Raw genomic sequence first — 12,904 nt, forward strand, 5'->3', positions numbered from 1 at the left:
GTCGAGTGTCCAAGTTCGACGTTGGGGTGGGGAAGGATGTCAATAGATTATTATTTTAAATTTTAGCAAAAGTATGGCTAAGGCCAGGGGACTCCGCAAAATGCTTCCGACGAGTATGGTGGAAAAAAACAATCTGAGGATCCTAGACGCGTGAGGGATCTTGGGTACAGTGGACGTCACACTAGGGATAGTATTACTGGCACGCCCTGTGTCGACGCCCATTTTCGAGTTTCGAAAAACAAACTGTAATACTCCGCAGCTTCCACTAGATGTCGGCCTATGCACAGCATGTGATCTAAGCAGATTCCACAAGCCTCAGAAATATATATACACACACACACACATATATATATATATATATATACACACACACTGGCCACGGCATTTTCAGTGCGGGGTGCGAAGAGGTCTCAGGCGGAGCCAATGTGGAGCTTAGGCAGAGCCACGCTGCGCTGCCTGGTGGTGAAGTTTCCAGGGAACAGCTGCACTTGGATAGGGATTTCATAGATGAGAAATCCGCGAGAGGAAACAATCCATTGGATTTATCAGTGGTGTTCAATTGTAACTGAAAATCAGAAAATACATGAATATGTACATATACCAATTGTAGTTCCATTAAAAAATAATGTTTAAAAACAGTTTTTAAGATGTTCCAAGCAGCAAAAGGTTGACCATCTAATGAAAGGAAGGGCAAAATGCAATAAAACACGGTGCTTAAATATGAATGACGTCAACAAACTTCATTGCATCAATTACTTGCAGTTTACAATCTCAAAGTACTCACCATTTTAAACAGCATATTTGGAGAGTTGCCAATGTAACATTCTTTTGAGGGACTTGCAGCATTCACAGGTAAACATTGCAGGATCTGTTTTTGAGGACACAAATGCGCTCCGTTGAACAAGTAGTCCTGTACATCAATAGAATTTAAATTGGAAGGCTCATTTTTCTGTCTTTTACAACTTGGCATCAAAGGGTCATCATCTTGATGAGCTTTATTTCGCTTTACTTTCTTATAGAAGGGAGAACTTATTAAAGGATTTGACTTTTCCAAGGAATTAAAGCTTTTTGAATTAAGAAATGTTCTTTCAAATTGAGGTTTTGCACTGTTTTCTAAACACAACCTCCTGTGAACTTCATTAAAAGCCCTTTCAGTATCAACTAATGGCATCTCTTTCAGATTTTCACAACTTGGCATCAAAGGGTCATCATCTTGATGAGCATTATTCCGCTTTACTTTCTTATAGAAGGGAGAACTTATTAGAGGATTTGACTTTTCCAAGGAATTAAAGCTTTTTGAATTAACAAATGTTCTTTCAAATTGAGGTTTTGCACTGTTTTCTAAACACAACCTCCTGTGAACTTCATCAAACGCTCTTTCAGTTTCAACTAATGGCATCTCTTTCAGAGGTTTCAAAGTTAATACTTTCCTTGTCTGTAAAGTACATCTCATTTTGAGGTCAGATGAGTCAACTTTATTATGCAGTTCTCCCCCAAGCAGGCCAGTTGGGCAACTTTGGTTATCTTCTCTTTGCCATTCCATTATGGAAGCAGCTTGATTGTCTTCTTTAGTTATGAAATCAGATTTGCAGGCCGAAAATGGCAGTTTTGTGAAGGTTTTGTTTAACACACTTTGCTGCAAAGATTTTAAGTACTTGCATCTCGGAATACCATTCCTTGAATTATCATAGAACTCTTTCCCTTCAAAAGCAACACTTGAAGTAATAGCAGCCATTTGGGATTTTTGGGTGACAGCAGAATTACATAGGGAGGACTGAACATTTGCAATCAGTGATTTTTCATTGTCCACCTTTTTACTTGCATACTGTAACCCAGACAACCCTTCTTCATATTTTTCCGTGGCTGCAAGACTTTGTACACTGTTGCAAAGTGTTACGCTTGAATCATCATTAGGGAATGTACAATTTTCTGTAAGAGAGACATCGTTGTTGACCAAACACGACCTTGATTCTTCAACTTTCTCTTTAATAGAATCACTGTGCGACACATCATTCACATTTTCAGTGTCACTAATGGAACTGCAAGACTTATTACGCAAACAATATCGTGAATATTTAAGCTTTTTTCTCCTTTTTATGTAACTATATTGAAAAGGAAGCCTATTGCGTGAAATATTTAATTTGGGTCTTTTACAGGACTGACCTTTTGTTTTATGAGTTTTTTCCCAAGTACTGGTTGTTTGCCTTGCAAACGAACTATGCAGTGAATTGTAGATTTGATCTACCAGTGCAGGATATAGATCCCCAAGTGAGCTCATGGATCTGTCAGATGCAGGTAAATCCTCATCTGCTGAATAAATAGAGTCATTTTCATTTTCCTCGACATTCAGAATCTCAAGGGACTTTTGGTCAGATGAACAGTATCCAGAAGAATTGCAAAGTGTTTCATGAAATCTAGTAGGTTTCTTTGTAGGTTTAGTTGGTGAAAAACTAAAGTAGAAGGCTCCGTTACTCTTTTGACAGTCAATATTATTCATAGTTTCATTCTGGAAATCTAAAAAAACAAGACATTTGGAATGTATTACCAATACACATCTAGCAAGTAACATGTTAATACTGCACGTTTTATACAAACCTACAAGGAAACTCTTACCTGACAGTTGTTTGGATAGAGAGAATTATATATGGGAAGAATTATGATTCAAACTTATAACAAAATAGCAACATAGTGTATTATGTCAGGAAACAGAAAACTGGTAAGGTGGTGGTACATTTTACCAGACCTTTAAACAAACTTTAGAATCAGAATAAAATAAAAAGATTGACATGATGATCAGGCACTTAATCGATCGCCCCTTCACAGAGGTTAAAAGGCACTGGTTTATTGTAGTGGTTTTATACGTGTGGGCCTGCAAGCACCCCAACATTAAAATTCTGTACAGTTAAAAGAATATTCTGTTCAAACTTCAACCTGAGGTTGCTGTTTTGTAACAGTTTTAAGAAGGTCAGTTACATTTGTATTCAGTAGAAACAAACATTTATTGAACACACAACACGTGCAGTTGGAAATGTTAATGTTAAAGGTATTCATATAGCGCACTGTCACCAACGGAGTTGGTCTCCAGGCGTTCAGGCAGATCTGTAAACAAAAAGGTGGGGGGGGGGTGGCTTGGTGGGTGAAGAGGGCGTAGGAAAGTGAGAGGTGGTGTACTGCTGGCAGCTTCAGTTCGGTTTTCACCATGCGCTGAGCTTGGGTGTGCATATAGGATCGAAGCGGGTCCTAGCGTGCTGTTGTTGCGATCTATGTTTTGATTGATTGTTGTTGAGGTGTCGTGAAGTCTGTGCTGTTTGCTGTGAGAGAAGGGAATAGTTTCTTACCTGTAACTCCATTTCTCCAGCATTGGCATCTTTCATGGATTCACATGCTTAGAATATTCCCCGTCGTCAGACTGGGACCCCTCGGTACACATATATAGCCTTTTCCAATCGGAAAACTTCTGACACTTTTGTGTCCTATCTATGTCCTTTTAGGACCCGCCTACGCATGCTCCGTAGAACGTCCCCGTATAAGAGGCCCGCCCCCGCGGTTCCCCTTCAGATTTCGGCCCCTCCAAAGTAGGAAGGGTTAAATTTATCAATTAAATACATTACATTCCGGGGAGGTTGGCGGGCGCATGTGAATCCATGAAAGATACCAATGCTGGAGAAATGGAGTTACAGGTAAGGACCTATTCCCTTCTCCAGCATTGGATCTTTCATGGATTCACATGCTTAGAATAGATTGTATAGCAGTAACACTTGAGACGGCGGTGAGAATGTAATGTAATATACCCTCAACATACTACACAATGCATATGTACAGTAGGAATAAGTTACCGCATATAACCTTACCCACCTAAAATAAACTGTCATTAAAAAAGGTAGACAACAGATTCTCCACAGCGTGGAGCTTACCTTACTGAAACAGATGGCGCAGGACAGCTCTTCCCACCTGCACCTCGTCAATCTACAGGATGCGACGATCCTCCAGGAAACTTCTTCCCTTGAGCTGGTGGGAACAACCAGTTCACCCAAACTGCAAGCCAGGACCCCTTGGGTTTTAAGGAGCGCACCTTTTATTTGTTGCTTTGCTGCTGGTTTCTTCCCTGGGTAGTGCAGGACCCTCCAGTCTTCCTACTTCTGATCAATCCGACAGTCGCTTCAGGAACCGCGAGCCTGCAGGAACTACCAGGAACTTCTGCCTCAGCTACAGCTCCCTCTCCGTTTTAAGGTACTGTGCAAATCCGGTTGTGCATTTCGTTCAGCCGTGTGAAAGTGTTTGAAATCTTTCTCCAATCCGGTGGCTTGTCCTTCTCTTCTCTTTGAACTAACTTTTCTACCAACCAATCTCATCTGGAAACCGTGCCACCAACTTTACCGCGAACTACCCTGAACTGTATTATCTTGAGCAAAAGACTTTTGAACCGTTGACTTTGGCCATAAGCCTTTTCTATCTGATTTTATTATTGTAGTCTCTTTTGTTCGCTTGCCTTGAGAATATACCTGTTAGTGTGGATCCATCTTTTAAATTGCTGGAGTGCCATTTTGCTACCACTTAATTTTGTGAGCTTAACTTGTCTGGAATTTCAGGGAAGTGGTGTGGTGTGGTGTATCAAGGGTGGCCTTGAGACTGTGGAACATATGTACGAGGGGAACGCGCCATGCACGTTCGAATGATGCAAGGAGAAGTTCCAACTTCAAGAAAAGGACAGATTTACCTACATACAGCTGCGCCACTGGTGCTCACAGCCCCAAATCCTACAAGCAGCAACGCGCGCCCCGACTTCACTGGAACTATCGCTCAAGGACCCCCCATCTCGAGGTAGGATATCTACCTTTTACAGACGCTTTTTGGGCGATTTCCTGGTCGAGAGAACCCGCTGCATGGCCCAGTGGGAGGCCAACCTGGGGCACCCGATAGAAGACCAAACATGGGTAGACATTTGGACCCGAGCACACTCCTCGTCCTCCTGTGTCACCAATAGGGAATGTGCATATAAAATCATGTTGAGGTGGTACTACCCCCCTCTTAGGCTCCATCACATGAATCCCAGGGTAGACCCCTCCTGCTGGAGAGGATGTGGCCACCCATGCTCCTTTTTCCACATGTGGTGGACATGCCCGAAAATCCAGCGATTTTGGAGACAATGCCTGGGGACAATTACACAAATCACGGGGGCAACGATTCCACTGGAGACGGGCCCCGTTCTGCTGGGGGTCTCAGTCCCGGCGATCTACCCACGCTTCGGGAATAAGGCGAAACTGTTGACCCAATGCCTTTTAGCCGGGAAATCGGTGCTGGCCCGCTACTGGAAGTCCCTGGACGGCCCCTGTTTAGCTCATTGGTGGACAAAACTATGGGACATACTGATAGCGGAAAAGATGACGGCAGCAAAGGCCGGGGTCCTTCACCGGTTCCAGAACATACTGTACTGGAATATGACCAGCGATTTCCCGCCCTGACCTATAAGCCTATCAATGCCCGATGGACCCTGGGAACCCGGGAGGAACCCAAAGGGGACACAAACTATGAGGCCGCAGAGAGGAGGGCACGGGGAGTGGAGGCCTGGCAGGGGAGTGGAGGGAGGGGGGACGGGCCCAAAGGGAGGGGGTTGGGGGTTAACACATCTTTGCTACCATTTACGATGTATGCTTGTCAACCTACCTTGATTTAAAATAAAAACATTTTTAAAAAGTGTGATTTTTAGAATGCTTATAATAGTGTAATAATATACAACTGAAGAGTGAAATAAATGTATATTCCTTTACTTGAAAACCTTGAGTCAGTGTTTGCCTGAATCATAGTAATTGCTGTCCTTTGTGTAACTATCTGATACTGCTCACTTACTTCTGAGATCAGTCTAGCTGCTCTGCTACTGCTACCACTTTAACTGTGTAGTACAGGCTTGTGCCAAAGGTGGAATTGTACTGTCAACTATAGTCTTAATTGTGTGTGGTGTTTCCAAAGGGTACTGCATATAATTCTGCCCAACACCCACGCCTCCAGCACAGGGGCTTCCACAGCCACATTGAAGGGCAGAAGCGTCTCATTTTTGGGTGCCTCATCCAGAATGTGACAGAGTTCATATTGCACTCTGGACGTGGATGCAGCAGACCAAAACCCAAATTACTGGCCACCTTTGCCATCAAGTGCTCGAACGCGGTTTGGGGCTTTCTCGGGGTGGAATCTGGCAAGAAATCTATTTCCGGGGAGGTGTCAACGACGCTTTTCTCCTTGAAGGTCCTCTGCCAGTGCCTACACATTCTCACCTTCCCTGTAAAATTGCTCTGGGAAATCCGTCACTTCCCTAAAGCCCAGAAGTTTCTGCCCAAAGGGGATCTGGTCCTCCTCAGTCATAGATCACATACATCTTAGACATAAAAGCTTCCATAGGGAGAGGGGCATATTCCTGTGGAACTGCAGTGTCCAAGGCACCAACGTCGGGCCGACAAAGTGACGCCCGAAGGCAAAGACTGTAGGCGATGAGCTATGACGGGTTCCTTTTGGGCCAGGCCCTAGCACCCATAGGCGTGCAAGGGTGGTCCCTTGAGGGTGCCCTGCCAGTCGCAACAGACGCAGTGGGCCCCTGCGGTGCTGCAGCCGAAGGCACCGTTGCCTGTGAGACCGGCGCTGAGGCTGTTTCTATCGGCGCCTGGGTGAAGCTGTCTAGCATCTTCAGGAGGACGTTTCCCCAATCCTCCGGAGTGGAGGATTTGGTTGGAAAAAGGTACCTCTGACGCACCCCTGGAGTGGGGTTTCCTCTTATTTTAAGACGACGAATACTGGTGCTTGAGACCCACTCAGGGAGCGTGACCTCTTGCAAATCTTTTTCTTGCGCGGAGCGTCTGATCTTCGGAGTGCAGATCTGCGCCTTGCGACCTTGACAAAGATCGCCGACATCTTCCTTTGCCTTGTGGATGAAGGTGAAAATCTTCACTGTCCTTTCCCAGAGGACATTCGGGTACATGGATTGGCACAACCCTCATACCTGGGTGTCGTGGTCCTTGCTCAAGCAGTATAGGCAGATATAGTGCCGATCTGAGAACGACATCTGTCAGCCGCATTCCACACACAGCTTAAAACTCATGGCCTTATTTGGATTAGGCATGGTGTTATTAGAAACATTCTATAAGCTTGACGAGCGTGTTCCCAATTATCAGAGTGCATGGAAAAAGGGAACTGAGGTCATGGGGCGCAGCGCTGCTATGTATACTGGCCCAGACGTCCTACCCGGCACAGGCACATAGAGGCGTCGTACGGAGCCGATGCAAACCAGCTTTGTGCCCCCTGTCGGTGGAAAAGTTTCCAGAAAGCAGCTGCTCTAAGGAGGTCATATATGTAGAATCCGTGGGAGGAAAGAATCCATTAGTAGCAGTCTTGAGGGATGCCCGATTTATGGTTCCCTGCATTAAGGCACTTATCACATCTAATTCAACTGTTGTCTAATTCATCCGTTGTGAAAAGGGGGCAACAGGGTGAACAGACAGACATTTCTTGTAACAAAGGGAGAAAGACGAGGCTGTGTAATTGCCTTGTATCTATTCTGTCCATTTATAAATGGACGAGACAAATCTTTATTGGGGATAAAAACAGATGATCCATTAATAAATAATTAATGTATTAACATCCTCTCATTTCCGGACGATGCAGTCCTCCGGTCTACGTCGCATCAAGAACTGCAAAATACCCTTTTCTGAATGTTTCTCTTTATGCAGTGAGAAACTTGTTATAAACGCTTCCAAAAGAACAAGTTACTTCTTACCTTGTAATATTCTTTCGAGGGGATGTTCTTCCGACGTATTCCTTATCTTTGATAATTCGTCTCCAGCTTGATGGCCTCGGAAAGTTTTTCTCTGTAGAGGGCGCTGCGCGTCGACGTCCGCCGAGTCGATGTCCCTCGACAGCCACCATATCGGCGCCGACGTCACCAGGCCCATAAATAGCCACGCGCGGCGTCCGTTGCTCAGTTCCGTTTTGTAGCATAAGATAACTCATGCCTGAATTGGTTATTAACTTTGAAGGAGCGAAAGCTGAAACCACAAGGGAAGTATTACTGCGGGGATGGAGGGGCGATAAGGAATACGTCAGAGGGACATCCCATCGAAAGAACGTTACAAGGTAAGAAGTAACTTGTTCTTCGAAGGGATTGTGTCCTCCGACGTATTCCTTATCTTTGATAGACTCCCATAGCAGTGGCATGTAATTGGAGGTGGGAGTAATGTCATGTATCCCTTTTAGGAATGAACCGAATGTAATACTGCTTTGCCAAATCTAGTCTCTTGACTAGTGGAGAAATCCAGGTTGTAAAATCTTGTGAATGTATGTGCGGACGACCATGTGGCAGCTGCACATATGTCTTGGACCGGTACCCCTCTTTGGTGGGCTGAAGAGGCTGCAATACCCCTGGTTGAATGAGCCCTAAGATTTTGGGGTGGCTCTTTCCCTGCCAGTTTGTAACATTCCAGAATGGCCAAAATAATGCACCTGGAAATGGTGTGTTTTGTTATGGGTAGTCCCAACTTGTGACCTAAGTATCCTACAAACAGTTGGTCCGTTTGCCTAATCCTAGCCAGTCTGCTGAAGTAAAAGCTTAGAGCTTGCCTTGGGTCCAACCTATGTAGCCTTTCTTCCTCTTTCCCCGGATGGGGAGGAGGGTAGAATGAAGGTAAGGTAATTTTCTGAGTGATGTGAAATTCAGAAACCACCTTTGGGAGGAAATTAGGCTTCACCTGTAGGAAAACTTTGTCCTTATGGAAAATTGTATGGGGGGGTTTACAAGAAAGAGCTTGTAATTCGCTCACCCTCCCAGCAGATGTTAGTGCTACCAATAGGACAGCTTTAAGTGTGAGAAATCTCAGCGAACAAGAGTGGAGTGGTTTGAAGGGAGTACCCACCCATTAGGAAATGTAAGACTAAATTTAAGTCCCATGAGGGAACTTGGAATGGTGTTGGAGGATAAACATTAGTTAATCCCTTGAGAAATTGTATTACTAGGGGTAGTTTGAAATACAATGGTTCCTCCGCAGTGCACTTGAAGATAGAAAGCGCTGCGAGATAGCCTTTTACAGTGCCAACTTGAAGGCCTGAGTTTGCCAAGTAGAGTAGAAACGATAGCACTGTTGGTGTACCGCATGAAAAAGGGTCAATATTCTCTTCCCTACACCAGCTGCAAAACTTGTTCCAACGGCAGCGGTATAAAGACTTTGTTGCTGGCCTTCTAGCCGAAAGCAACACCTCCATGACGTCATCAGGGAGGTCCCAATCCTTGTACCTCACCCTTTCAGAAGCCAAGCTTGAAGGTTGAGGGTTCTTATGTCTGGATGGAGAACCTGACCTCCCTTCTGTGAGAGAAGATTCTCTTTGAGTGGAAGACGGATGGGAGGGCAGACGGATATATCTAGAAGGTCCGGGTACCACATTCTCCTGGCCCAGCCCGGGGCAATTAGGATCATGGTTTTCCGGAATCTTTTCAACCTCCTGATCATTTGAGGAATAACAGGGACAGGTGGAAACGCGTAAAGGAGTGGGAACTCCCAGTCCACTACGAACGCGTCCCCTAGAGCTCCTCTCGGGGGAAATTCCCTTGAACAGAACAGATCGCACTTCCTGTTGGCACTGGTGGCGAACAGATCCACCTGTGGGGTTCCCCAAAGGACGAAGATCTCTTGAAGGACTTCCTGAGCTAGCTCCCACTCGTGGGAGACTGTGCTCTGCCTGCTCAGAGCGTCCGCTGTCAAGTTCTTCTCTCCGGCTAGGTGGACTGCCGATCGAGAGATTCCTTCCTGGATTGCCCAAAACCAGAGCTGCATTGCCTCTCTGCACAGTGGCAGTGACCCTACGCCTCCTCTTTTGTTGAGGTAGTGCATGGCCACCGTGTTGTCCGTCATTATCAGGACATTTCTCCCCTGTACTGATGGCAGGAAAGCTTTCAGCGCTAGTCTGCTCGCTCTCAGCTCCAATAGGTTTATGTGTAGTCTGGACTCCGATGGAGACCAACGACCGCTGATGGTCAAGTCGTTGGCATGGGCTCCCCACCCCGTGAGTGAGGCGTCTGTGACTACAGTTATCTCCGGCCATGGTTGCCAAAACAGTTCTCCTTTCAAGATGTTCTCTGGATAGGCCCACCATTGAAGGTCGTGGGCTACCTTGTCAGAAATCCGGAGGAGATCTGTCATTCTTCCTGAGTATTGTGACCACTGGGTCCTTAGTGCCCAATAGAGAGATCTCATTCTCAGGTGAGCCTCTGGCACAAGGAAGATGTAGAATATCTTGAGCCCTCACCTCTGGTGGCGAGGCTTTTCCCAGAGAAGTGTCCAGGACCGCTCCGATGAACTGGAGCCTCTGTGATGGTATCATCTGTGACTTCTTTAAATTGAGGGAGAAGCCCAGTTTGTGAAGGAAGTGACAGACATAATCTAGCTGGATCTGAGCTTGTTCCGAAGATACAGCCCTGATCAGCCAATCGTCCAGGTAGGGGTAGGAACAAGTTACTTACCTGTAACTGTTGTTCTCCAGCATGGGTCTGGCATGGATTCACATGCTCATGAATATTCCCCGTCGTCAGGCTGGGAATCCTCGGTAAAGAAAAAACCAGTATCAGTTTCGTTTCTGATCTGTCTTTCGTAGTAATAACCAATCACTGGTCTCTGCGTCATACTGACCACAGCCAAAGACTGCCCTCTACCTAAGCACCGCCTCTGGCAGCCATCTTCAGATTTGGAAGCACGTGAAGTGGCAGTATGACCAAGTGAAGAGCCGCAGAGGGGTAGGCGGGAGGGTTCGCATGTGAATCCATGCCAGACCCATGCTGGAGAACAACAGTTACAGGTAAGTAACTTGTTCCTTCTCCAGCATGGGGTCTGGCATGGATTCACATGCTCATGAATAAAGAATACATAGCAGTACACACATGCACAACCACGGGAGGTGGCAAAGGCTCAACATTAAGCATTACATCAAACTCAACATTAAGCATCTTACCTCCTCACCAGGCTCACCTCAGGCGAACAGGTTGCGCAGCACTGCTTGGCCGACCCTGGACTCCTCCCTGGAATCCCGGTCGACGCAGTAGAATTTCGTGAAGGTGTGCGTCGACCTCCACGTAGCAGCCCTGCATATGTCCAGCAGGGGCACACCAGATAGGAACGCCGTGGTAGCTGCGATCGCTCTGGTGGAATGGGCTCTCGGACGGCCAGGCAGCGGTCGGTTTGCCAACCGGTGACAGTACATGATACAGCCGGAGAGCCACCTGGAAATGGAAGCCTTCGAGAGAGCCTTCCCCTGATTGACAGGTCCAAAGTTCACAAAGAGTTGTGACGTCTTCCGAAAACACTTTGTGCGGTCTACGTAGAACTTCAGCGCTCTAGCCACATCCAGCGAGTGCAAAGTCCTCTCAGCCGGCGACGAAGGCGACGGGAAGAACACAGGCAACACCAAGGGTTCGTTGAGATGGAAGTCCAACGGTACCTTGGGCATGAAGGAGGGGTGCGTCCTGAGCACTACCCTCGTGTCGTGAAAAGTCAAGTACGGGGCCTTGCAGACAAGGGCCTGGATCTCTCCCACTCGTGCAGAGGTGATGGCCACAAGAAACGCTGTTTTCCACGACAGCAATTTCAACGGAGCCGAGTGCAGAGGCTTGAACGGAGGTCCCATGAGCTTGGTCAGCACCACGTTGAGCTCCCACGCCGGGGCCGGAGCCTTCACCGGCGGGAACGATCTGAACAGTCCCTTCATGAACTCTTTCACCAGACGATGAGACCACAGGGACGACCGGCCCGTGGTTCTGGTGTATCGGGAGATCGCAGCAAGATGAATCTTGATGGACGCGTGTGCCAGTCCAGCTTTGGCCAGCGTCAGCAGGTACGGCAGTACTTGGGGAGCCGTAATCCGTAGAGGGTTAATCTTCTGTGTGTGGCACCAGACAGAGAACCTCTTCCATTTGTGTCCGTAGCATTTAAGAGTCGAGGACGCCCTGGCCTTTGCAAGAACCTCTCTGCAGTCGGCCGGTATGTCGTATCCTCCAAACTCTAGCGCTGCAGGAGCCAGGCCTGCAAGTTCAGCGATTTCGGGTCGTGGTGGAGGATGGCGCCTCCTTCCCTGGAGAGTAGATCCGCGTCCACCGGCAGCTTGATTGGCGGGGACGCTGACAATTCCAGAGGGTCCGGGAACCATATCTGCCTCGGCCACGCAGGTGCGACGAGGATCATCCTGCACCGTGACCTCTTGAGCTGGTTGACGAGCCGGATTAGCAGTGGCAAAGGAGGGAACGCGTAGAGGAACAGGCCCTCCCAGGGGAACGAGAAAGCATCGCCCATGCTCCTCGCCTGGGGAAACCTGTTGGCGAACCTCAGGCACTTGGAGTTCGTCGCCGTCGCGAACAGGTCGATCTGGGGTGTGCCCCACCGTCGGAAGAGGCGATCCACTAGATCCTGCCGTAGTTCCCACTCGTGGCACGAGTGCAGCTCCCTGCTGAGTGAGTCGGCAATGGTGTTTTTTTATCCCTGCCAGATGAAACGGCACCAGAAACATCCTTTGGGCGACGGCCCAATGCCACAGGTCCTGCGCCTCCTTGGACAGTGCTGGGGACCTGGTTCCGCCCTGTTTCCTGATGTAAAACATGGTGGTGGTGTTGTCGGTGAAGATCCTCACCACCTTGCCCTTGAGGGACGGAAGGAAGGACCTGAGGGCCCAAAACACTGCACGGAGCTCCAGGACGTTGATATGTAGGGATTTCTCCGTCGGGAGCCAAAGGCCTCTTGCGTGCAGATTTTCGGTGTGCGCTCCCCACCCTTCCAGGGAGGCATCCGTGGTCACTGTCTCCTGGTGGGCTGGGGTCTGGAAGTCCATGCCCGCCGTCAGATGCGCGCGGGTGCCCCACCACCGGATCGCTCGTCGGAAACTCTCG

The 12,904-nt window shown here is 47.7% G+C and overlaps 1 protein-coding gene across 2 annotated transcripts in view; it reads right to left on the reverse strand.

Moving 5' to 3' along the window:
- Positions 1–12,904, reverse strand: part of HJURP (Holliday junction recognition protein) — a 967,877-nt gene that overhangs the window by 113,842 nt on the left and 841,131 nt on the right. For both annotated transcript variants that reach the window (XM_069620625.1, XM_069620626.1), the window contains one exon: positions 785–2,514. In XM_069620625.1, coding sequence (XP_069476726.1) covers positions 785–2,514 — 1,730 coding nt within the window. The remainder of the gene's footprint in view (positions 1–784; positions 2,515–12,904) is intronic.

Source organism: Ambystoma mexicanum, chromosome 5q (assembly GCF_040938575.1).
Source record: "Ambystoma mexicanum isolate Mex_15411 chromosome 5q, UKY_AmexF1_1, whole genome shotgun sequence".
NCBI lineage: Eukaryota > Metazoa > Chordata > Amphibia > Caudata > Ambystomatidae > Ambystoma > Ambystoma mexicanum.